This window comes from Pelophylax lessonae (assembly GCF_965119305.1).
Source record: "Pelophylax lessonae genome assembly, chromosome: 4".
NCBI classification, from domain to species: domain Eukaryota; kingdom Metazoa; phylum Chordata; class Amphibia; order Anura; family Ranidae; genus Pelophylax; species Pelophylax lessonae.
The window spans coordinates 528612088-528638840 of NC_138771.1; the positions used below are offsets into that span (position 1 = coordinate 528612088).

General features: G+C 43.9%; 1 protein-coding gene across 1 annotated transcript in view; it reads right to left on the reverse strand.

Annotated features, from left to right (window-relative positions):
• The window catches only part of MPPED1 (metallophosphoesterase domain containing 1), a 106894-nt gene that overhangs the window by 15404 nt on the left and 64737 nt on the right, over nt 1–26753 (reverse strand). Inside the window, exon 4 of the mRNA XM_082253283.1 lies at nt 2517–2632. Within this exon, the coding sequence (XP_082109409.1) occupies nt 2517–2632 (116 nt within the window). The remainder of the gene's footprint in view (nt 1–2516; nt 2633–26753) is intronic.

The window sequence follows — 26753 nt, forward strand, 5'->3', positions numbered from 1 at the left end:
TATGTGAATAGTAAGATTTTTTTAGTTACATGTGTTGTGTTTGGAAGATAAGGTATCATACCTTATTGATATGCAAATTAACCAATTGGACTACTTCATGCAGGAAATGATGTACAGGAAGTGAGGGGAGGACTTTGAACAAGCCATGTGCTCGAGGAACTAAGGACAAACTTGTTCTAGAGACAGAGAAGGAAAGAGTTGATCTGAGGACTTTACAGAAGCAGCAAGCTGTCTGAAAGATCCTGGGATCCTAGAAGATGACTCCATCATAAAGAAAGATCAAGTTAAAGTGGTTGTTAATTCAGAAGTTTTTTATCTTAATGCATTATATGCAATAGGATAAAAAAACCTTCTGTGTGCAGCAGCTGCCCTCCAGCACCCCCTAATACTTACCTGAGCCCTATCTTCCTCCAGCAATGTCCATGAGTTCCTCAACTGTCCGGGACTCTCCTCCTGATTGGCTGAGACCCATCCATGGCGCCATTGGCTCCCGCCAATCAAAGTCAGTTTGCCAATTTAGGAGAGAGATAGGGCGTGGCAGAAATGGGGCTCCATGTCTGAATAGACACAGGGATCTGTGACTCAGCTTGGGTGCCCCTATAGCAAGCTGTTTGCTGTGGGGGTGCTTGACAGGAGCGAGGGGCCAGGAGAGTCAAAGAGGGACCCGAAAAGAGGAGGATCTGGGCTGCTCTGTGCAAAACCACTATACAGAGGTGGTAAGTATAACATGTTTCTTATATGAAGAGAAAAAAAAAAACGAGACTTTTCAATCACTTTCAGTATCTGTTTAGTTTATGCCCATCACATACTGTACATTGCACATGCCTATTGGCTAGGAAGATAGTCAGCTTGTGCATGTTGTAGGCATTATTTGTTATACATTGCATGCTTTTAATTGTGTATCCTGCAGTTGCATGTGCAGATTTTTTTCTGTTCAGTAAAGCACATTTATACACTGCAGAGTTTTAATTGCTTCCTTGGGTTTACCGCAAGAAACTTAAAGGACGCAAGCAAAACAAGAGAGGAGCCGCACTCAAACACAGATTGGGTTTCTTCTTCTTCAGTGAACTGCAAAGGAATATACTAGATCTCACAGTTGTGGGGCTACATGCTCTGCAATGACTGTGGCAAATGTTTGCATGCATATTACAGGGTTAAATCACCCACCACTTTTTTATTTTAAAAAGCCACAATGTTTTGGGAAAGGAGTCACAGTTGGATCCTACAATTTGTATGTAGTGGTACCCCCGCAGGGGTTGCTTGGATATTGGTTTGCCCAGGCCTCCCACTGATTACTCCACAGCCAGACACAGTGTAATTTCACACAGCCAGGTGCACACCCATTCTCCCGCTCGTTATCTTCAATGATCTGTCTAGGGGATTTGGTTCTGTATTTTATTTGGAGAACTTGGATAGGAGAAGGGAATTAGTAGGATACTCCAAATTAACTATTCATAGGTGAGGGCAACTCTCTCAACAGAACTGTATAGCAGATCATCTTCAGGACCATATCACGCCTGTATGGGATTAACAAGTCACTTTGTAGCTGAAGGAACTCAGAGAACTTTGCCTCTTCAAGACACTAGTCAGTGTCTCCTTTAGATTGCACCCAGTAACTGACTTCTAGCACCCCCTAGGGGGATCTAACAGCACAAGTCCCAGGGATCCCTTGTGGGGGGTCTATACTTACAAGGCACCTGAGCACACACGGCAGCCTTCCTCAGTAGTACTTGACAGGATTCGTGGACATCCTCCCTCAGTCAGCTCTCACAAGGACCATGGGTTGCAACTTCAATGTTTCAGGCCCCCAGGTCAACTACCTGAGGCCACATGGCAGCCTTTGCAGGGGAGAGGCAGCAGCCTCCTACCTACCTGGACCTCTCTCTCTAGAGGTAGACTGGACCACGAGCCCATGTGCTCTTCAGATATAAATACAGGTACCCAGCACGCCTCGGGGCACAGCCCCTTCTAATTGGCCAGGAATGTACAGACATCCATGCTCTCACCTGCTAGGTTTCCACCCAGTATCTAATATACTCCATAGCTATAGGATCAGTGTGAAACATCAAGACAGCATGAGTAGCACCAGAGCACACCAAGCAGATCTCACTAAACAAACACAGCTCTCTGTTAAGCAGACAGCACATACATTTACCTAGCTGTCTCCCTGTTAAGCAGAGAAACCAAAAACTATATACACTCACTGTAGCACCTACCTAGGACTGGAGGACACTACATGTATTTAGCACAATGCAAAATCCATCATGGAAGTGTGACTCAATCATTAGGCTTTGTATACACCATCTGATTTAGGTATAATTGGAAATTCATGTAGTGAATTTTGTTACGATTGTTCTCAAGAGATCTAAAAAGCTTGACTGAAGACTGTCCAAGTCCTGAATGTGTACACCAAACATCCATGTATAATTTAAGGCCACTGACTTGTCTAGTAGAGGTTTTCACAACATTGATGGACATTTTATCATTTTTTATTAGGTAACAATTGTAATACATACCCAGGGGTGGTCCATGTGTTATAAGTATGTCTGTGCCTTCTGGTATGAGGTTCCATTTATCTAATAAGGCCTGCCCTCGAGGAAGGTTAAATCCCCAGCCATAGAACCAAGGTTGCCTGCCAATGAGGAGAAAGCATCATCAATAAAAACACATTACTGTAACCATATTACAAAAATAAAAAGTGTGTTACTGTATCAAAACACTATTGTATAATTGAAGAGAGTACACTATATGAGCTTTTGTTGTTTTTTTACATGACTTTCACATATTTATTTACTTGTTGTTCCCCATTTTATTCACCATAAATAATATACAGATTTGTAGATTTTTTTTCATTTGGCTATGGTCAGCATCCCTGCTGAATAAGTGCTGAAATAAACTCAGTGAGCCATATAGTCTATTGTTCTCAATTAGTTTGAGCTGACTGACAAATTTAAAATGAGAGAGAAAACAGTGAAGTGCAATCACTGCACAGGAAGAAAAGTGAGCATTTATAGCAACCCTCGTCCTTTCCTCGTTCATACAGAAGTGATTATTTAGGGGAATGTATAGTGTTTTAGTTTGCATTTATAATTTTAACATAATTAAAACATGGTTTGTTTTGTAAAACATTAGAAATATGCCAGCAGGTGGTATGTGCACAGCAAGTATCAGTATGACAATCAGGGCTTTAGTATTTTTTTAGGAAAAGTCAGCACTGGCAGCTACCTATTTCAAACACACATGAGCATTCATAATTCCGTGTGAAAAGTCATGCAGTCATGCATGTTATGAACATGTAAGACTGCGCGCTCATAAGCAGAGATGAGCGGAGAGATTTTGGCAAATAAATTTGGCTGAAAAAACAAAAAATAGCAATATCTCTGAAGCCAAAATTCTCTGTTTCACTTACTGAGATGCTTAGTTTTTAAGGCCTCATGCACACTGGTTTCTTGTAAATGCTATTAATCTGACAGGAGAAAATCAGCGTTATAAACTTACCTAAGCTGCATTTTTTCAAAACAGTCTAGGTGAGTTTATCAGAGTTTAACAGAGTTTGGAGTTTGGGAGTTTATTTACTTCATTGGTCAGAATTTTAGTTTATTCTGGCCATTGAAAAAAACAAATGCCGAAGTGCTAAATGTGCCTAGAGTTTATGCACGTTAATGAGCGTTTAACATAGTTTAACAGCGTTCAGCGGTTTTTGTGATAGGAATTCCCCCTCCTGAATACGATGTTCAGAAAAAAGCCTATAAACTCCTCTGCTGATAAACTGCTAAAACCATCCATGTGTTCCATAAGTTTCGGGCTGGAAAAAAATGCCCAAACTCACAAAAAATATGAGTGTAACAGCAGCAGTGTGCATGAGGCCTTAGAGCCGGGTTGTCACACTAGAGGGCCGCCAGTTCGACACCTGTGCCTTAGAGGGTGTGTCTTTTTAAAGGTAGTTATGCCTATTTTATCTATTATTTTAGTATTTGCACTTTTTTGTATTTGATCATTATATGTGTACTGTTGCTTTACTCTTTTTTATTTTACATTTTTCATTTCATTCTACCTGTTTTCTTTTTTTTTTTATCTGTGAAGAAAAACTCAAAATAATGAGGTTATTGAGGGACCATTTTTTGGCACAAAAACAACTCCAGGATACTTTAAAGGAGCTTCTGTATTCCTTAAGAGCAGGTTAGCCCATTACCTTAACCCTCCTCTTGTGTTAGGGTCAGAACTGACCCGTTTTCAGGTTTTGAATGTCTATAAGTATCACATAAATTTGTTTATTGCATCAAGATTTTTTTACTTTGTCAGGAACCTCTATTTAAACAATGTAATAGAAAAATAATCATTTTCACTAAATTATAAAATACTGTGGTGAAAATTAAGACGTTTATGGTGTTAGGGTCAATTCTGACCCAGTTATAATATAGGATTTTAGGACACTAATAAGTGCCAAAACTGAAATCATAAACACTCTCTCTGCTTAGTAAAAGTGACAGCCAATCCCCTCTGAACCCTGTGAGCTGTAGTTAGGGAAGGGCCTATCTCTTTTCCTGCTTGTCTGCTTCTCTAAATAAAGTGAAGAAACATAGGACAAATTCATTTCAGAGTTGCTGACTTTATTTTACCATTTTTTAAATTTGAAAATGAGAGGTATGCTATCAAAAGAAAGGTCTAGGGGTCACACCAAAAATATTAAAACCAATCTTTTCAAGGATAAAGAAGCCTAACAAGGTAACCAAGAGGTAAGAAACAAATTTGATGATAAATAATTATTCAGAGGGTATTTTATGGCTGATTTAAAACACGGGTCAAAACTGACCCTAAACATCATGGATAGTAACGGAATTCTAACATAAGAGGAGGGTTAAAAAGAGACCTATGCAAGGCAAAATGACAGCGCCTTTTAAAGGGTTGCCCCCTTGCCTTTATACTCACTTTACTAGCACTTCCTTGCTGCTTATTCCTCCATTGCTTTCAGGTATGGGGGTTATACCTCCTCCTAACCTGTGACAGTGCTCAAGCCAAGCAGCCAATCACATGAATGAGGAAGTGATGTCACCATTGCTCCTGAATGTTGACACTGGAAATTTTAATGGCAGTTAGGATGGAGGAAGGAACAGTGAGGGAGGGCAGGCAAGATAAGTGGGTTTGGGGGCGCTTTTGCAAAGATGCTGTCACTTTGCCTTGAATGGGCAAGGTGAAATTGCCCATTTAATTTCACCTTTCCTATTGACTCTGTAGTACTGCCCCCTAGAGGGCTGCTGAAGGTTACACTTTAGGGATTCCCCTGTGTTACTCATAGCAACTGGTTGCAGAAACTTATCACTTTAAGTTCTTGGCTCAGTCAAAGATCAGTCCAGGAGATGTTGTTTTGTGTTTTAATTGTAATTAGGATGGGAGAAGGGATGAGTGGGATACTCCCAACTGTTAACTATTCACAATGCTGGGGACTCTAAACGTGAGAATGCGGCAAGGCTGCTGCTTCATCCTGCCACTTGAATGAAGGTAAGTGTTTCCATTACATTTCTCTTCAGGGCACTCCCCTAGTACCCCCTTTCTAACTGGGCTAGCTGACACCAGTCCACTGACTCTACACTCCAGAGTGGTCCCCTTTCTGGGCAAACCCCTGGGCAAGTTCCTCTGTACTCACGGACACTGTTCTTTCCAGATTCTGCTGTGCCCCAACTCCTGCAGTCAGCTTCTCCTGGACCTCTGGGTTCAGTCTCATGCCCCTGGTACACTAGGCCGACTGCCTGTGACCACCACCAACTGCTGCAGAAGAGGAGGCATCTGCCACCCTCCTTCTGGGACCTGGCTTCCTGCCCACAGACCTCTACCTCATGTGCCCATGACTTTTTATACCCTGTCCCATAATGCACTGCTATCTGTGCCAACACACTGGGACAATACCAAAAGCCTGTGTACCATTGGTCAGGTTTCCTCCAGCATCCAACGTGCCTCCCCATTGGATCTGCTGGGGATGCTCCCTGAGACCAGATGAATATACACTGGGCACACTGAGCAGACCTAACTACCAATCCTGCTCCCTGATAAGCAGAGTGCACATAGGTTTTGCCTGTCGCCTTTCTGATAAGCAGACAGAGCCAAAACTACTCTTTCTACCTAGCACCTGCCTAGGAGAGTGCTACAACTCTAATGCATTACTTTAGAAAATGGTAAGATTTGGCCAGTCTACCAAATGTTGCCAACGTTTCATGTAAATGAACACTCTGTTTTATTCATCCAAACTCATAAGTTTTAAAGAGTTGAAATTCAGAATTCAGGTTATTATTGGAGCTGTTTTTATGCTCTCCCAACTCCATTAATCAGCTCTGAGTAGTTGGTGAGAAAATGCTCAACTTTTTGTGCCTTCAGTAAACTTTATTGGAAGTGTTTCCTCAACCAGCAGCAGTTTCCAATAATAGCCAAATAGCATTAGGTCAGAAAATTGACCAAAAGCCTTATTCAAATCTATATACTTGTTTCATTATGCACAGTAGGGGTTTTTAGTGATTAATTAGTTTTGCATTCTGTGTTTGTAGAGAAGTAAGCTTGTTTTCTCTGTTGAAAATTTAAGATTTGGGTTCATGATGAAAAGGAAATATTTGCTGCACAAAGGCTGATCGCTCAAAATCCTATGCTCTATGAAATTTGCTTCTTTCTTCTGAGGTAACCGTTCGAATACATTTCATACGCAGGATGATGGTTACCGTGGAAACCATGGAAAATTTCTGCTCCCAGAAACAGATGTCTCATTTAGTGGAAAATTAGAATGTAAAAAAGCAAACCCAGAGGAAAATTAATTCAAACTTTACCTATAGTGCGATGTCTCCTATACGGCAATGAAGGAGCTGCACAAATGTGCTGCAGACTTTGAGTCAAACCTCTCTGAATTATCTGTTTTCTGGTCACCTTCAAATGCATTGCACATTAACCCCAATAAGAGCTTGAAAAAGCTTTCATTATCTGAGACTGCCTGTAATAACAGATTATTAGTCCAGATTTATCTCTTTTTCTTTTCACCGTAACTTTGATATAAACCTTTGCAATCTCGTAGTTTTCTATCCCGGAAACCTGCTTAACCAACAAAACCTATATTTAGGATTTTATTATTTGTAAGTACTTTTCTAAAGATGTTTTTTTCTTTTTGTATGTGAACACCCATACAAATTGTTGTGGTAACAGTTTGGGGAAGGCCCTTTTCTGTTCCAGCATGACTGTGCTCTTGTATACAAAGCCAGCTCGATAAAGACATGGTTTGATGAGTTTGATATGGAGGAACACCGAACATCTTTGGGATAAATAGGAACATTGATTGAGATCCATTTCTTCTTTTCCAACATCAGTAACTGACCCCAGAAATGATCATTTAGCTCAGGGGTATTGAATTAAAATTTACAAAGGTCCAGTCAATAAAATATTCTTCCAGCAGAGGTCCGAATCGCATGTTTGTGCGATGGCCATCCTGTATCCTCGCAACCAATCACTTGCTTGTTAACTTGGATAGCCCCGCCCTCTGTCTATAGCTGTCCTGCCTCCAGCTGTTGGCTCTGTGAGACTGGCAGTGGCGATGGCTGTGGGCAGAACAACTCTAAAGGGTGGGACCGCAGGGGTCCGGATGAGACATTAACTGGGTCCGGATCCGGACCCCGGTCCGCCATTTAGTGATGCCTGATTTAGCTGAATGAATCTTCTGGAAAGCCCTCCGAGAGGAGTGAAAACCATTATAGCTACAAAGGATGGGAAGGGTGTGGTGGTAACCTCCATATTAGGTCTTCTGGTTTTTGAATGAGATGTCCAACAAGCTAATAAATTAGTAAGGCGTCCATTAACTTTTTAGTGTATATTTAATAGTTTTTGTTGGCAGACTTATCATCACTGAATTTATGCATCTTTCTACAGTTTCAACCTTTCTAGTATTTTTTGAGATCTGATATATCAGTCTTAGATCCCATAGGATTGAATTGGATGGACCCTTCTTAGAGATCACTAATCCTCTTCCCCTTTTCTGATCCCCTTCTAATCAAAATAAGTAGCAGCAAAGTGTTCTCAGTGGACAGATAGATAATAGGTTAAAAATCAGTGACAAGTCCACTCTGAAAAGACTTGGGTGACTAGGCCATAGATGGGGTAGGTGGGAAAAGCTACTCTACCACCTAGTATGGGATGCGCTCCCGCTTGGGCTCCAGCTCACTCCCCCTAGCATACTTGGTGTTCTTGATCAATACACGTTTCCCTGGTAGCAGCGGCAGCTCTTCCAGACCAGGTTCAGAAGCCATCTCTTTGTGTTTGTCCATCACCAATCATTGGGTCTTTTGCATTTGCTCCCATTGCTTCTATACTCAAGAACTGGGTGTTTTTGGTGGGAGGTGCTCTGGAGTTCCCTACAGAATGTCCACGGTATTTGGCCGTATCACCCAAACATCAGAAAGCAGGGTGTATGCCGAGTGGATCGGTGGATGGTAGGCCCACACCTCAGTCTCGATGTGTTGGTCCTGGCGGCTCAGTTCCTGGAGTTTGTAGCATACCCATCAGTGTGTAATTGAACCGCTGACTGGCCCCATTCCCCCGAAGGTGGTAGGGGGTGGTGTGGGACTTCTGGATGCCACTGAGGTGACACAGTTCCATCATGATCATGGACTCGAAGTTTGGACCTTGATCTGAAAGTATGACTACCCTGACCATTCTACCACTAGTCCTCAATATGGATCTTCACCCAGGTGATGCCTTCGATAAATATAGGTAAATTATTGGCCGCTTAGAGAGACAGCCAACTGGGGTCCAACTGTTTCTGGGCTCCGAACCTTTGTATATAAAAGTCATATTCCATGACAGTGACCTCTGACCCAGTGTCAATCAGCCATGGGGCCTCTCGTGACCTCTTGTGACCACTCGGCATGGAGCAACCACCCGGCTTTGTTGGGACTTGGAGCTGTCTGTCCTGGGGGTTGTCCCTCTGCCCCGGGAGTTAGTTATTTAACAAAGACCTGGATGGGTACATGAATCCAGACCACCTGCAGATCTTGGATAGGTGTCCATAGCTGCCATACATTGCCAGTATTTTTAGTCCTCCTCAGGATCCCTGTGCAAGGGGTTCTCACCCTCATAGGGTTGGGATGAGTTATTCTTAGAGGTGGCTACCTCCTGTCTCAAGGCGGCTAGATCCTGAGCCAGTTTAGTCAGAGCTGTTTGCATGGCACACAGGAATGAAGGTGCCAGGGCCTCTCCTTTGAGATACACTGGTTCAAACTTCTTGGTCACTGCTACTGTTGCATCTGCTTCCTCTTGTTCCTGCACAACCACATCCAACCATCACATCATGGAAGGAAGTTGGAGGTTGCGCCCTAACTTTCTTCTGCAGGGCCCTCCGAACTGGGCCTACCTTTTAACCAGTAATGAATTGGTGAGTGAGGCTCTCATCCTCCTGCTGATTCCTTAGGAAGAACCTTCATCGCAGCTCCGGCAGCGGTAGCTTCTCCCAAAACAGGCATTCCAGATGTGACATTATCTGTTTTAGAGTAGCTCATTCTACCTCTGGCAGCGCCATTAACGCCCCTAAGGCATTAATAACCAGCCCTGCCACCATCTGGGCTGGGACCTTGTGCAGACACGTCACTCTCCAGTCTCTCCTCCTGCACTGCATAATGTTAGAGCCATTGGGCTTTGGTATTAGGACTAAGCCCCATGCTACCTGAGCCATGCTGGAGCCCAGTCCTCATTCTGCACCTGCTGCCAAGAACATATCCTGCCAACTGCTGCCAACTGAAAATGAGGTGCAGCGTAGTGTGGCGGCAATAATTCACAGTCAGGGGCAATAATAAACTTGTATTGAAGCAATGCAGCAACAGTTCACAACAGTCCTGCTGGGAAGACTGGATGTTGCACTTATGGTTCCAGCCAGAGTTATGGCGTCTGTAGAGAGGGGCAGTGTGTGGCCTGGGCATTTCGTTCCCAATCAGGAGGATGTCCACAAGAGATGCAACCCTATGCTTTCCCTCCTGCTAGTACTGTCCCTAACAGACGGGGTACCTTTCCCTGCACTACCCACTCTCATGAAGAATGCCAAAACCCAGGGAGGCATGGCCTTAAATAGGCTATGCCTGACCCAAGATGGCTGCCAGGATCACATGGGGCAATAGCATCCAACTGGATTGCTTCCCCAGTGACCCAGGAAACCATACTGGAACTGTTTTCCTTGTGACTTCCTCTCCAGCTGCAGAGCTGCTGCAAATGAGCGCCAAATGCAGTGAAGAAAATAAACTACACCTATTTACAAATAAGGTGTCCTAAATCTTTATGTGACACTTTTTCTAGTATTTAAAGGGGCCATTTCATTGTTTTTATTACTGTACTTTTTTAATACACCTATGTAATCGGAATCAGCTTTCTATTGTAAAATGTTAACCTTTTGCCATTTGAGGCTGTTATGTAATTTACTGTCTTCTGCTCATTGAAGTCCACATAATAGCTGTGAGCTATGTATGGTCTTAGCCTTTATCTTATAGCTATGCTGAGACAGGTTATTAGGTGAGATGCTATCGTAGATATCTAATCTGTTCTATGGGCCTATAAGGTTTCACATAGCTTAAAAAAAAATCAATTTCAGCAATTATTTCAGATCGGAGTTTCAGATAAGAGTTTGGACCTGAGCCAGCCTCCTGTCTTCCTATTGAAATAAATGGCACGTTCAACCATTGTCAATTTCCTCCCGATATAAATATAAATATCACCAAACAGACCTAAGTAACTTATCACCAGAAGTATCTCTGACATACAGAGTCCTATTACTTTTGGTCTCTTCTCTGGTAGGCGGTCCTCAATGATGCGAAAATCAGTGCTAAATTGATTATGTCAGTGCCGCTCTCTGCATCATTACACTGTGAGTGCAAGAGGGGTAACATCCCCATAGGGTCAGGTCCATGATGCCCTGCGCTCACAGTATTTATGTATTATGTAGGAGAACTGAAATCTGTAGTAGTTCAGAATATAGTGATATAAAGTATAGAGATTTTAGAGGCTGCCCTTTGTCAGCCAAGGTATCCTGCCAGACCCTCAGAGGGAATCATTAAAGTGTAATTAGCATGACAATGCCAAACAGATTTGTAAAATCTATACAGAGTATACTCTGCAAAAAAATGTCACTGTGTTTCAGGGGCTCATACAACCCATCCCCCCCCCCCCTTCATTGGGGCTTACTTGGTGTTGCTGAATGGAATGGACTGATACAGTGATACAGTCCTGGATTGCAATTATAAAGATAGAAATGATGTATGAAGATTTTATGGATGAAAAACTGAGCAGAGCCGTTTGACACGTGCACGACCTGTACGTTTCTGCTCTATCGTTACATCTGCAGTTCAGTGCAGTATTTCCAGTTCTATTCGTCATCACTATGTCAGCCCTGATGAAGGAGGAGGTGTGAGCCCCTAAAAAGCGTTGGCTTTTTTTTTTTTTTTTTTCAGAATAAACTTTATGTGGATTGTACAGTTCAGTGTGGCACTCTCATTCTTCATATACTCTACTGCAGTGTTTCCAAACCTTTTTCTGTCAAGGCATCCTTTAAAATTGTCGACAACCTCAAGGCACCCTTTAAAATTATGAACAGTCTCGAGGCACACCATAGAATGTAAAACAACTATTCTAATAGTTTTATATAATGCAGCAACATCCACACATGTAGAATACCCAACATAGGAGGTGATTTATTCTTCCAAAGCAAATACGCTTTTGCACAGTGATACCGACTAGTATTCCAATGTTTCTCTCCTCCCTGAATTTCTCTCCATCAGTCAGCTAATGTGACCCCAGTGCTCAGGGAGAGAGGCAGAGGAGGGTCAAACAAGGATGCTGTGGAGGCAACAGACATCCTCATCAGCTGATGACATCATTGGTTGTTAGAATGCCAGTGTCTAAAAAGTCGTAATGGTGCATAATGAAAACCCATGGCTTTGTATATCTAAAAGGCAGGCTTGACCCACCTACTGGCTTGTAAACAGTTTTTGATACATTTTTAGGCAGTTTGCCAAGGCACCACTGAAGAAGCCTTAAAGCCCCGTACACACGTACTGATCGTCGGCCGAATGATCGGCCGTCTTTTGTCCAGGGCTGTCATGTCTGTTGAAAACTGCAAAAGACTGCACACGAATTTTGTCGGCCAACAACAGCCGACTGCAGAAGTGATGTCATGTGATGGTTAACTTTCCTTGTCTTTTTTCTTTTCTGAGCATGCCCAGTCTTGCTAATCTGCTGTCTGTCGGCCGAAATCTGTACTGACTGGCAAACAATCGGCCGTTCTGGTGTTGGCCAACAAAAATTTTAATGCCTGCATGACAGATTCTGTTCGGCCGAAAATGCGCTGTCGGCTGTCGGAAGCATCATACTAACAAGCCTACAATCGGCTGATCGGTCGTCGGCCGAATATATACGGCCGACAATCGGTACGTGTGTACAGGGCTTAAGGCACCCCAGGGTGCGACACCCTGGTTGAAAAAGGCTGCTCTACTGCACTCACAGGAGTTGATTTACTAAAACCACAGTGCAAAATTTGGTGCAGCTGTGCATGGTAGCCAATCAACTTCTAACTTTGACAAAAAAAAAACTGCAGGCTGATTGGTTTCTATACAGAGCTGCACCAGATTTTGCACTCTCTGGTTTTACTAATGTAACCCCACAGCATGTCCCCAGACTGGGTTCAATGACACTGGGTGTTATTCAACTTGGAAGACAGAGAATGTCGAGTGGGGACAGCTCCAGACAGGAGATTTAAATCTAGCTCATAGCTGGTCTTTAACCAACAAGAGGCACCATTATTCATTGCAACCAGCCAAAAGCTTACATCTTAATTCCATCCTGCACTGGAAAAATGGACACTGCTCTGTGATTGGTTGCTATGTGCAGTTGCCTGAGCGCTTGTGTTTATACATGAACCCATTTGTGTAAGATCATTGCTTTTCACTTGACAGGCGATGGTAATTGAAGAAAATGACCCTCTCCAGGTCTTGGCAGTGTCAGAGAGTGCACTTGACAGATCTTTCTAAGCTCTCTGTATATATGTGTGTATACATTCAGTGGGAGGAAGGAGGACGTCACGATTATTCCCTTTTGTATAAGATAAGACTTCAGTAATCATGACACGAGTCCTGCTGTGCGCGGCTGGCTGCCGCTTGGAATAAATGAGTTTTGTCACTCTCTGAGCAAGAGCTGCAACTTGCACACATACTACCCTGGTCATCTTCCCCTCGGTGTGCCTGCTTTAGGAGAGCTGAAGTAAAAGTACAGCTATTGACTATAGCAACCAATTAGATTTCAGCTAAAAATGTCATCATTGAGATCTTTAGGTCTGAACCCTCAGGGCTGCAGACTTTTAGCAGATACAAAAGGGCCCCAAGTTCCAAGTCATCATTTGGTACTTACACAGGGGTAATGACCCTGCAACTGTTTCCTCGTGACAGTACTGGGTGCCTGAGCAGCCAACTACCAAGCACCATCACTGGCACATGGATGAAAAGGGAGTCGGTTTTATGTCTGATTTAGTTTTTTGCCCTTTATGGGAAAACTCAGGTTCACCCTAACGACTTGCCTATTGGTCCAGTTCCGAAATTTCTCTTATACATGTGAAAATCTGCATTTATTTTTGTTAGGAAATTACTTAGACCCCCCCCCATTATATATTTTCTGATTTTCTGAAAGCAAAGGCCCCGGAGAATAAAATAGATGTTGATGCAATTTTATGAATTTTGGAGCATACTAACACAATATACTACACATTATTAAAATAAAAATATAAAATATAATGTTACGTCGAGTAACTAGATATGGGAATGGCAGGCAGGATGTTTTTTCTTTAAATAAATTAGTAAAACCATTTTTTTTTTTTTTTTAATAAATTAAATCAAATAAATAACATACCCAATTTCTTATTTATCAATATTACTAAAAATTATTTTTTTTTTTTTTAAAAATAGACCACACAATATTGGCTTGGACATAAAAAGGCAGCGGCTTGTTTTATTATTAGATTTACATAAATAAATACTTTGAACTGTATTTACAACTTAAAGAATTGACTTACATCAACAACCCAGCCAGACGGCTCAGGTTGACAAAACATGACTATAACTTTTACCAACAATATCCAACAGCAATATATAATACTGAAGAAAACTTTTCGTCCACCCAAGTATACAACTAGGGCGACAGTAAATAGCCAATAATAATAACTATGGCCGCAACAAAAAAGGGGGGGGGGGGAGGGGAACACCTCAGTTGAATCCTGACAGGGAGAAGTGACCCGGAGTCCCGCGGCCGCCTCTTAAATAGCCCACTTGGGAACCAGTTTGAGCTGGAGCGGCTGTGTAAACTTGGAGCATTCAAGCGGGAAAACACAGCTCCCTGCTCAGATCTGCCCAGTGATAGCCCACCAATCGGGCGGGAAAGCTGAATTCCAGCTAAAGTTTGCCTGGATACTGCCCATAAAGCGGGAAAACCAAACTAAGATTTGACCTTTGGTCAAAGTTCACATCCCTGACTGACTGAGAGAAAGCCCCCATAGCTGGATATTAATTAATACTCCCCCTGCTGCCATCACATAAAGAAAGGGGGCTATAAAAGCACCCCTTATCTTTTTATACCTAGCATATCAAGTTTTAGGTTTGTGTATGCCTGTGGAATGGTGACAAACTACGGTACATTACATTATCAATAGGCGACACTTTAACCACTTCCCGACCGCCGCACGACTATCTACAGCGGCGGACAGCCCCTCACAGGCAAAGTGACGTAGGGCTACGTCACAAGCTTGTGAGGGCCTAGGGAGCGCGCGCCGCCGGAGGCGCGCTCCCGCGTGGTCACGGACCCCCCTGCGCGTGTGACCGGCGGACCCGATGTCCGCCGGCCACTCTGCGATCGGCGGGGGAGAGGGAGAAAGTCAGGCAGCTTGTGTAAACAAGCTGCCTGTCATTCTCCCCTCTGTATGAGAGATGATCATATGGATCTACTATGTAGATCCGTTGATCACTCTGCATACAGCTGAAGCCACAGCCAATCACAGTTAGAATCACGCCCCTAGGGACACACACAGCCCCTCCCTCTCAATTAAAGTTACCCCATATATATAGCACTGATTACTGTAGAAATGTCACTGGTAACCCCAAAAGTGTCAAAAATGTCAGTCAAGGGTCCGATCTGTCCGCCGCAATGTCGCAGTACCGCAAAAAAAATCGCAGATCGCCGCCATTACGCGTTAAAAAAAAAAACAACAAAAATGACAAAAATCTTTCCCTTAGTTAGTAAACGCAATAACTTTTGCGCAAACCAATCAAAATACGCTTTTTGCGATTTTTTTTACCAAACATAGGTAGCATAAAACAAATTGGCCGAAAATGTTAAAAAAATTTTTTTGGGGGAATTTCATATAAAAAAAGGGAAAAATATTGCTATTTTTGCAAAATTTACGCTCTTTTTTTGTTTATAGCGCGTGATCAAAAAATCGCACAGGTGATCAAATACCGCCAAAAGAAAGCTCTGTTTGTGGGAAAAAAAGGACGCCAAATTCGTTTAGGTACAGCGTCGCACGACCGCGCAATTGTCCGTTAAAGTCACGCAGTGCCGAATCGCAAAATACCCCCTGGTCAGGAAGGGGGTAAAATCTTCCGGGGCTTAAGTGGTTAAAAGCCTTTACAGGTTCAATTTTCTGTGTTAAACAGAAGGTCAGGCATCAGGACTATTGCTCTCACTCTGATGGTTGTGGTGATACTTCACACATGTGGTGCGATAACCGTTTAAATGCCGTGGGACCTTCATACACATTTGCATTTGCGCCTGAGCATGGGAAGACAGGGGTACTTTATTCATGTTTTTAAATTCTTTACTTCATTCTTTAAATTTTTTTTTTTTTGGATTAACTTTAATGCTATCACAAGGGATGAACAGCTCACTTGCAATAGCATGGACAGTGACAGCAGCAGGTACACTTTACTGAAAGATCTTTTCCCCTAAAAAAGAATCTGATTAAACCAAGATCAGTTTGATCAGATGCTTTACACGCCGGTAATGGCTTGTAAGCAACAAAAATCTTTGTAGCCTGTGGTTCCATTAATCACAGAGAAGGGGAGGGTATGAATGTACTTTCTTCTCCTCTATGCTTGCTAGCCACACAGAGAGCAGCAGTCCCAGACTCCTGATCACACTTCAGAGTCTGGAAATGGTGGTGGACAGCAATGGGAGGCGGGCCCACTTTCACAACCCCGTAGAACTGATTGAGCTGCTGTAAGCCCATCACTGGCTGCAAATGTTGGCAGGTTGCCTACAGGTGTATTAGATAGTTAGTGGTTGGCCAAGGCTGAGGAGGGTAAGAGTTATTGGATCCAGCCTACTCACCTGTGATATAAATATGGCAAATGGCTGGGTTCGGGGCTCTCTGGCTAGCTGTTTCAAGCACAGTCAAACAGAAAAGCAGTGCAGTTGCTATGGGTAACTAAGCACTAGTTCAAGACACAAAGCAACCAATTGTTAGGCGTGGTACCTGATGAAAGTGACGGGTCCTTGGGGAGTGAGAAGATCAATGTTCTGGCTCTCTCCCTAGCAGTCGTTTTCCAGTAGCATCCGTAAACTGAACCCTCATTACGGAGAACCATGACCTGGTCACATGGTATGTGAATGAAGGAGTTAACAAGTGCACGCATGAGGTTCACTCTATGTGTACAGCAGGATCCCATTCTGTTACTGGGAGTGAGGTAACAGTGGTGCGCTGGACTGGTGGAGAAGGCGTGTGCTTAGCAGCGTCCCTTCTAATGCAACATACATCAAGTTACAGTGTGTAGTGACAGCACTTTCAGATGGAATCTGTACTTCTTTAAGTGCACACAAAGGGGTTTATTTACTAAAACTGTAGAGTTCCAAATCTGGTGCAGCTGTGCATGGTAGCCAATCAGCTTGTAATTTCAGCTTGTTCAATTAAACACTAACAAAACACCTGGAAACTGATCGGTTTCTATGCAGAGCTTCACCAGATTTTGCACTTTGAGTACTGCACTGCACTGATACTTCCGATTTCAAAAAGTAGGCCTGATGTATATCCAAAACTCTAACCTACAGCCATAAACAGTGAAGGTAGAAGATTCAGAAGACTAAGATGGAATTTGTTGTCACAAGAACATGAGGTGACTGGCACAATGGGGACACACCTGTAAGTAGGCAGAGGGAGATGGGGTTATATCCCTGTTAAGGTTTGCTACTCCTAAATGGAGGGTCCTGGGAATCCCTTTATTAGGAGGGTGGTACTGGGACTCAGGGCAGCACATAGGGAGAGCAAAAGATGAAAACCAGCCTGCTGTGGGGAAGGGCTGCTGAGGGGAGTCACTTTTTGGACCTCTGGGGAGCACCTGCATAAGGACTTAGGCAGAGAGGACTTGGTTCTTTTCTTGGTTCTCCCCTCCAGGGAAAAGGGGTTAATGGAGGGAGTTGATAGAAAGAAGAGACAGGCAGATTTATTTTATTTTGAGCCAGAGACACTAACATCTCCTACCATGCAGTAGCTACTGCTATCTCGATGCTACCTCTGCCAATATAATAGATTGATCAATATATGGACTGTTACGTGACTTCTTAACTTTTTTCAGTAAAGAAAGTTATCAGTAAGATTAAGCTTCAGTGTGAATATTTAAAAAAGAAAATTTTTTCACAGCCAGTACTGGGGGAGTGTTGAGAAAAGCATTATCTGTGCAGATGTGGCTGTAGCTTCCTTAAAGTATTGTATGCTCAATGTGTGATTCAGGCACCCTGTGCGAGCTAATCCTGTGGCGCCCCCCCCCCCCTCGCGTGCGCATTTTCTTGCACCTTTTTTACACTTTATTTGACTTTTCTTTTTTATGATCACTAATAAATTAGCCCCCCTTACATCAGAGACCCCCCACACAGAGCCCCCCTTACATCAGAGACCCCCCACACAGAGCCCCCTTTACATCAGAGACCCCCCCCACACAAAGCCCCCCATAATTTAGAGCCCCCCCTACATCAGAGAGCCCCCCCACACAGAACCCCCCCTCTCACATCAGACACTCACCTTACATCAGAGACCCCCACACAGAGCCCCCCTCACATCAGAGACCCCCCACACAAAGCCCCCCTCACATCAGAGACCCCACACACAGAGCCCCCTTACATCAGAGACCCCCCACACAAAGCCACCCTTACATCAGAGACCCCCCACACAAAGCCCCCCTAACATCAGAGACACCCCCACACAGAGCGCCCCTCACATCAGAGACCCCTACACACACAAAGCCCCCCTTACATCAGAGACCCCCCACATCAGAGACCCCCCTTACATCAGAGAGCCCCCCTTACATCACAGACCCCTTACATCAGAGCCCCCCCCCCCACACAGAGCCCCCACATCAGAGAGCCCCCCTTACATCACAGACCCCCACACAAAGCCCCCTTACATCAGAGCCCCCCCACACACACACAGAGCCCCTCTTACATCAAAGAGCCCCCCTTACATCACAGACCCCTTGCATCAGAGCCCCCCATGCAGAGCCCCTACATCAGAGAGTCCCCCTTACATCACAGACCCCCCACACAAAGCCCCCTTACATCAGAGCCCCCCACACATAGAGCCCCCCTTACATCAGAGAGCCCCCCTTACATCACAGACCCCCACACAAAGCCCCCTTACATCAGAGCCCCCCCACACACAGAGCCCCCCTTACATCAGAGAGCCCCCCTTACATCACAGACCCCCACACAAAGCCCCCTTACATCAGAGCCCCCCCACATCAGAGAGCCCCCCTTACAAAGCCCCCCTCACACAGAGCCCCCCACATCAGAGACCCCCCTTACATTTTTTGAAGGAGATCTCACTTACCTTTTTTTTTCTTTAAACTTCCCGCCCACACATCCCGGGGAGTGTGGGCGGGGCGGTAGGAAGAGGACAAGGGGCACGGCGAGGAGGAGCTGACGATCTCTCCTCTGGCGTCCTGCAGGGAGGAGGGATCTGTCACCATGGATCGGAGGCTGAGCTGTGTGTAATACACAGCTCGCCTCAGACTGCCTCAGTAGGTGACCGTGAGGTGACCGAGGCACAGCCGCACAGCGGGAGGTAAGCGGCGGCCGCGGCCTGTGTTATCCCTGTCCAGGCCACGGTCGCCTCTTACCTCCCGCTGTGCGGCCTGAATCGCCTGATCTTCTGCGAGCTGTGATGGCCGCATGGCGCCCTTGTTGCCCATGGCGCCCTGTGCGGCCACACAGCTCGCACACCCCAAAGGCCGGCCCTGTGTGTCATTACCCATGACCAGGCTTGGTCAGAAGGATGGAAGGGTTCCCCGGCCACCATCGTTATAAAGGGTAATACAGATTGGGCAGGAAATCGAATTTGCCCTGGAATCTGTGTAACCTGGGGAGTAGCCCCGCTGCCCACGTGTGAAGCAGCCCAGGCCCTGCCCACATGTTCTGGTAACAATTATCTAGAATGGGATATCTCTAGCCCTTTTTAAGAGATCTCTTTATACTTCCTGTTATTTTTCTGTAAAAGGAAGTGAAATAACATTTTCCAGACAGGACACAACAAAAATGGATAAATCATCAGATTCTATCAATTGCCTACTCATACAAAGCTAAGAAAAAAATGTTTGGTTTTACACACATATATTTTAACGTCTCAAGTGGTTTTACATATTAACCACTTCCATACAGAGCAGTTACACCCCCTTCCTGCCCAGACCAATTTTCAACTTTCGGTGCTCTCACACTTTGAATGATAATTACTCATACAACGCTGTACCCAATCAAATTTTTTATAATTTTTTTCACACAAATAGAGCTTTCTTTTGGTGGTATTTAATCACCACTGGGTTTTTTTATTTTTTGCGATATAAGTGAAAAAAGAGCGAAAATTTTGAAAAAAACACATTTTGTTTTCGTTTCTATTATACAATTTTGCAAAAAGGTATTTTTTTTTCATAAATTTGGGCCAAAATTTATACTTCTACATATCTTTGGTAAAAATAACCTAAATTAGTGGTTATTATTTAGTCTGTGTGAAAGTTATAGAGTCTACAAGCTATGGTGCCAATCATTGAAAATTTAATCACCACTGGGTTTTTTTATTTTTTGCGATATAAGTGAAAAAAGAGCGAAAATTTTGAAAAAAACACCATTTGTTTTCGTTTCTATTATACAATTTTGCAAAAAGGTATTTTTTTTTCATAAATTTGGGCCAAAATTTATACTTCTACATATCTTTGGTAAAAATAACCTAAATTAGTGGTTATTATTTAGTCTGTGTGAAAGTTATAGAGTCTACAAGCTATGGTGCCAATCATTGAAAATTGATCACACCTGATGTACCGACGGCCCTGTTCTTGAGGCCCTGAAATGTCAGGACAGTACAAATACCCCCCAAATTACCCCTTTTTGGAAAGTAGACATTCCAGGGTATTTAGTAAGAGGCATGGTGAGTTTTTTGAAGTTGTAATTTTTTCCCACAATTCTTGGGAAAATTAAGAAATTATTTATTTATTTTTTTACACACAATTGTCATAATAAGTTATTTCTCACGCACAGTATATGCATACTTGCAATTACACCCCAAAACACATTCTGCTACTCCTCCTGAGTATGGCAATACCACATGTGTGAGACCTTTACACAGCCTGGCCACATACAGAGGCCCAACATTCAAGGAGCACCGTCAGGTGTTCTAGGAGCATAAATTACACATATAATTTCCTAACGACCTATCACACTTTTGAAGGCCCTGGAGAACCAGGACAATGGAATTACCCACAAAATGACCCCATTTTGGAAAGCAAACACCCCAACATATATTCTATGAGGCATAATGAGTCTTTTGAACATGTCATTTTTTTCCAAAAGTTTTTGGAAAATGTGGAAAGAAAATGAAAACGAATTTTTTATTACACAAAGTTGTCAATTTATAAGATATTTCTAACACATAGCATGTACATAGCAAAAATGACACCTCAAAATACATTCTGCTACTCCTCCTGAGTATGGCGATACCACATATGTGGGACTTTGTCATAGCATAGCCAAATACAGAGGCCCAACATGCAAGGAGCACCGTCAGGTGTTCTAGGAGCATAAATTACACATATCATTTCATTACAACCTATCACACTTTTGAAGGCCCTGGAGCACCAGGACAATGGAATTACCCACAAAATGACCCCATTTTATAAAGCAAACACCCCAACACATAATCTAGGAGGCATAATAAGTCTTTTGAACATGTCATTTTTTTCCACAAGTTTTTGGAATATGTGGAAAGAAAATTAAAACACATTTTTTTTTACACAAAGTTGTCAATTTATAAGATATTTCTAACACAGAGCATGATAGCATGTACATAGCAAAAATTACACCCCAAAATACATTCTACTACTCCTCCTGAGTATAGCGATACCACATGTGTGGGACTTTGTCACAGCATAACCACATACAGAGGCCCAACATGCAAGGAGCACCGTCAGGTGTTCTAGGAGCATAAATTACACATATAATTTCATTACAACCAGGAACCCCAAGACAATGGAATTACCCACAAAATGACCCCATTTTGGAAAGCAAACACCCCAACACATAATCTAGGAGGCATGGGCTGCAGATAGGTACTCAGGTACTCTGATGGGCTGCAGACAGGTCCTCGGGTACACTGATCAGCTTCAGAAAGGTACTCGGGTACTCTGATGAGCTTCAGAGAGGTACTTGGGTATTCTGATGGGCTAGAGAGAGGTACTTAGGTAATCTGATGGGGTGCAGATAGGTACTCGGGTACTCTGGGCAGGATACAGGTACTCGGGTACTCTGACAGGTACTCAGGTACTCCGATGACAGGTACTCGGGTACTCCGATGACAGGTACTCAAAGTACCCGAGCACCTGTCATCAGAGTACCCGAGTACCTGTCATCAGAGTACCTAAATACCTGAGTACCTGTCTTCAGAGTACCCAAGTACCTGTCATCAGAGTACCCGAATACCTGTGACCAGCCCATCAGAGTACCCAAGTACCTGTGACCAGCCCATCAGAGTACCTGAGTACCTGTCACCAGCCCATCAGAGTACCCGAGTACCTGATGGGCTGGTGACAGGTACTTTGATGGGCTGGTGACAGGTGCTCGGGTACTTTAATGGGCTGATGACAGGTACTTTGATGGGCTAGTGACAGGTCCTCTTTATTGGGGGGGCAATTAGTGTGTTTTGGGGTGCACTGTATTCAGTAACTAGCTGTTACCACAATCTCCTGCTCACACAGGATCAGTGTGTGAGGAGGAGAACACAGTGACAGCTAGTTACCGTGTTCTCTGTTGACATTCTGTGACCGGCTGTGATTGACAGCCGGTCACGTAGTAAAAAGCCAATTTCATTGGCTCTTTACCTAGATCGGGGATGTGCTCTATCCGAGGGATGAGCCTCGTCCTCGATCGCCGCGCTGCGCGCCCCGGGGGCGCGCATTGCAGAGAGAACGAGCGGCTTGTGCTGGAGCCGCTCATGTGATCGGCTGTGATTGACACAGCCGATCCCGTGGTAAACAGCCAATTTTCTTTGGCTGTTTACTTTGATCAGGGATGGGCTATGTCCGAGGGACGCACAGTAGCGGCGAGACCGGGCTGCCGTCATATGACGTTGGCCCGGATCGACAAAGACTTCCTGCCGCCATCATTTTTCAATGACGCGGTATGGAAGTGGTTAAGTCAACTTGAAAACCATTACATGTGTTCCAGGGTAATAGTCCATGGGAAAATGTTCCCTGTGGGGGTCACAATTTGAACAACACAGTCACATGCTTCCCTCCTCCGCATACAGCGCTAGTTTAAAGTGATTGTAAAGCCTCGTGTTTTTTTTTTTTTTTTTAAATAACAAACATGTTATACTCACCTTTTCTGTGCAGTTGGTTTTGCACAGAGCAGCTCAGATCCTCCCCTTTTCGGGTCCCTCTTCTGCTCCTGGCCCCTCCCTCCTGTCGAGTGCCCCCACAGCAAGCAGCTTGCTATCGGGGCATCTAAACCAAGCTTCAGCTTCATGTGTCCATTCAGACCTTGAGCTGCCATTCGGCCCGCCCCCTCTCTCTCCTGACTGGCTAACTGACTGATTGACAGCAGTGGGAGCCAATGGCGCTGCTGCTGTGTGTCATCCAATCAGGAGGGAGAGACAGCCAAGGGACTTGTGGACATTGCTGGATAGAGATGGGGCTCGGGTAAGTATCAGGGGTGCTGGGGTGGATGCTATACACAAGGTTTTTTATCTTAATGCATTAGGATAAAAAAACGTCTGCCTTTACAACTCCTTTAATAGCCCTGCATTGTACATGATGACACAGTGCACCCACAGACCAGAGCTCTGACAACAGTTTTGGAGTCTGTTGCACCAAGGGATAGGGTAAGTAATATACCTGCACCCCTAGACTATATGAGCATTTAACCCTTCCAGTGTGTGTGTGTGTGTGTGTGTGTGGCGGGGGGGGGGGGGTGCACACTACAAGGGTAGATTGTGTCCCATTCCCAGAGTTTAGTTTTAAAGAATTGTAGAGTAGGGAAAAACCTGATAAAAAAGTAGCACCCTCCTAGGTAGGTGCTAGGAAAAAGCATCTATTGCTCCTTTTGCTTATCAGGGGAGCCTGATCTGTTAGGTTGCCTGTTGCATGCCTCCAGGTTTGATTCACTGGGTCTGAGGGAGTGTCCCCACTGTATAGAATGAGGGAGCTTGTTGAACAGTGGAGAAAACCCAGCCAGTGACACATTAGCTTTTGTGGGAGTCCCAGTGGGGTGGGGGGGGGCATTCTTGCAATGAATCCTGGGATTGCCCATAAAAGCGGAGGGGACATGTGACAGGACATCTTTGGCGGGAAGCAGAGTCTCAGGAGGAGGCAGTGGGCTGGTCTCTCCTCCTGCTGTGTATGAGGAAGGTGGTCCTAGGCAGTCGGCCTAGTGAACTAGGTGGGGAGCTGAGCTGCAGAGGATCCAGTGTAGCTGACGGTGGAGTTGCTGGCAGAGTCTCTCAGGAAAAACAGTGTCTGTGAGTACTCAGGGACTTGCCAACGGATCGGCCCAGGAAGGGGATCACTTCAGTGAAGTCAGTGGATCAAGAAGCTAGCTCACACGGAGAGAATTACAGTAAAGGGGGTGCTGTGTAGAACCCTGAAGAATAGGGGTAAAGGGGGTGCCTAGTTGGGCCCTGAAGAGCGATTCACAGAGTAATACAAGTCCAGTAAAATTCTTCTTCACTGCTAGTGACAAGGTGAAGCAGGGGCCTTTCTGCACTCAGTTATATCTAAACGTCCCAGCAAATTGTGTATAGTTTATTCAAGTTGGAGTATCCCACTCATCCCTTCTCCTATTCAAGTTCTCAAATAAAACTACAAAAAAACAAAACCCCTAGACTGTTTCTTGACTGAGCCAAGCACTTCAAAGTCGCTAAACTATTGTGTTGTTGCTATGGGTAACCCAGGGGAGCCTGTCACCAGCAGCTCTCAAGGGAGTAGTGCTACATAAAAATAGTTATTACAGAAAACATGTGTATAAAAGTCTTGCCAATCATGTAATACATGGTGGAGCAATAAGGAGGGTTGGCCCTAAAGCCTTCATGCCGCACCTCTACATCCATGGTGGCTGAGATTTCTGTGGCACTAACCATTCTGTCCCTGTTGATTAGGAGCCAGTGAGATAGGCTCCACATAACTGGATATCTGTGGCAGCCAATCACAGTAATCACGTGATTGGAAAGTCTATCCAGCCTACCGGCATTAGGGCCCAGTTAAATGGCTGTTGAGAGGGAACGGAAAGGGGATATTGCTGTACAGTGCAAGGTCTACTCATTAGGTTCAGGCCCCAACCTCTGCAAAAATTTCTACCTAAAAGTTTTTGAAAAATGTAAGTTAGATAATATACTTACCCTACCCCCATCTCCCACATTGCAGAGGGTATGATGTCACTACCCTTCGGGCAAAACTCCTGCAGAACTAAAAGTACCCTAAATCTCACAAGAAGACACTTCAGTCCAATTTAAGCACATCTTCTGGTGAAATTTGAGTTGCTCTGCATTCCCCAAGATATCATATCTAGGCACCATAAGTGTAAAATAAGGGTAAGGTAAGTACAATATCCAACCTCCTTTTTTACAGGAACATTTGTGAAATACTATCATACCTCCCAACTTTTTTAGATGGGAATGAGGGACACCTATTAGCAGAAGTATGTAGGCATAGGACACACCCCTTAAAAGAGAATTATACTAAAAAAAAGATTAGGTAAACCCAAAGTGCTTTTTTTTACCATTACTGTTCCTTTATACTGCCTTTTGAAATTTACAAATTGTAGCAATTTAAAAATTGGATGAAAGGATTAGCACTGGGAAATACTTTTTACAAGATAAAAAGTGCATTTTATATACAACTATATAGATCAGACCAAAATGAGGGACAAATAGGGAGGAAAGAGGAACAGAGGGACTTTGTTTAAAACCAGGGACAGTCCCTCTAAATCAGGGACAGTTGGGAGCTATGTACTATTAGGAAGTGATATTTACCCGGGGAGGGGGCCCAGACCTAAAAAACAGACTTTGCACTGTACAGTAATGAAAAGACCGAACAGCAAGCAATAACAACTGCCTGTTTAAAACATGTAATTAAAGATGTTTACTCAACAACAATCAACCTCCTATCTCCCGCATCAGGTGAGGCAGACACCTACACACCATCCAATTTTTTAACAACATTGTTAATAATGTTAGAAATCAATTTCAATAAAATTTACACTTTAAACCAACTTCCCTCTCTACCAACAGGAAACCTGCTTCTGATCAGCCCCAGAAAACTGCAGGAAAAGGTTCTATGGCGCAGTAATTGGAGCAATGCATGCTGTCTTCGAAACACACTTAATAACTGGCAATGAAGCCGTATCAGTCACAGCACAAGGCTCGGAATCAAAGTTTTAGGAAAAGCAGCAGAAAGCAGCGTTTGTACAGAACCTTCTCTCTTCTCAGAAAGTGTGACATTTGCTGTAATGACAGTCTGTGGGGACCACAGGAAGTTGACAGCGACAGTTTCAATGAGAAACTTCTATCGTCTGGTCCTATCAGTATTGAAAAGAAAAAAAAAAATCTATCCCGCCTTTACTGGAGGATGTAATTATTCCGGCACCTGCTTTGTTCCCGAATGGTGATGGTTTGTAAATGTAAAAGGCAAGAAAAAACCTCAGAAATGTTCACGGCTTAAAGTGATACTGTACTCAAAAAAAGACATCTGAACAATTTTAACAATGTAGCTTCTGTTATACAACTAATTGATAACTATTACTGTGATGGTTGTACACTATAGTGCCCTGACCTCACAAATGGGCACAAATTTCAATGGATACACTCAAAAAATCTTACAATAGGAGTGGAGTCTGTTATAGCTGCTTAGGATTGGAGAAAGAGGTGGGAGTTTTGTGATATGATGGCCAGCCAATCTTTTGGCATATAGTGTACCTTGCTAAGGATAATAATCTGTTGGACTCATTGGTCGGATGGTCTCTGACAAAAAAATTGGGAAGGCTAATGGTCAAGCAGAGCTGGACAATAAACAGCTACCGTATTTATCGGCGTATAACACGCACTTTTCCCTCCTAAAAATGGAGGAAAAAGTAGCAGTGCGTGTTATACGCCGATATGAAAAAAAAAAAAAGTCCAGGAAGCAGCGCAGTGAGGTAGAAGGGGGCGGGCGGGGGCCGAGGAGAAGGAAGGATGCACTGTCATCGGAAGT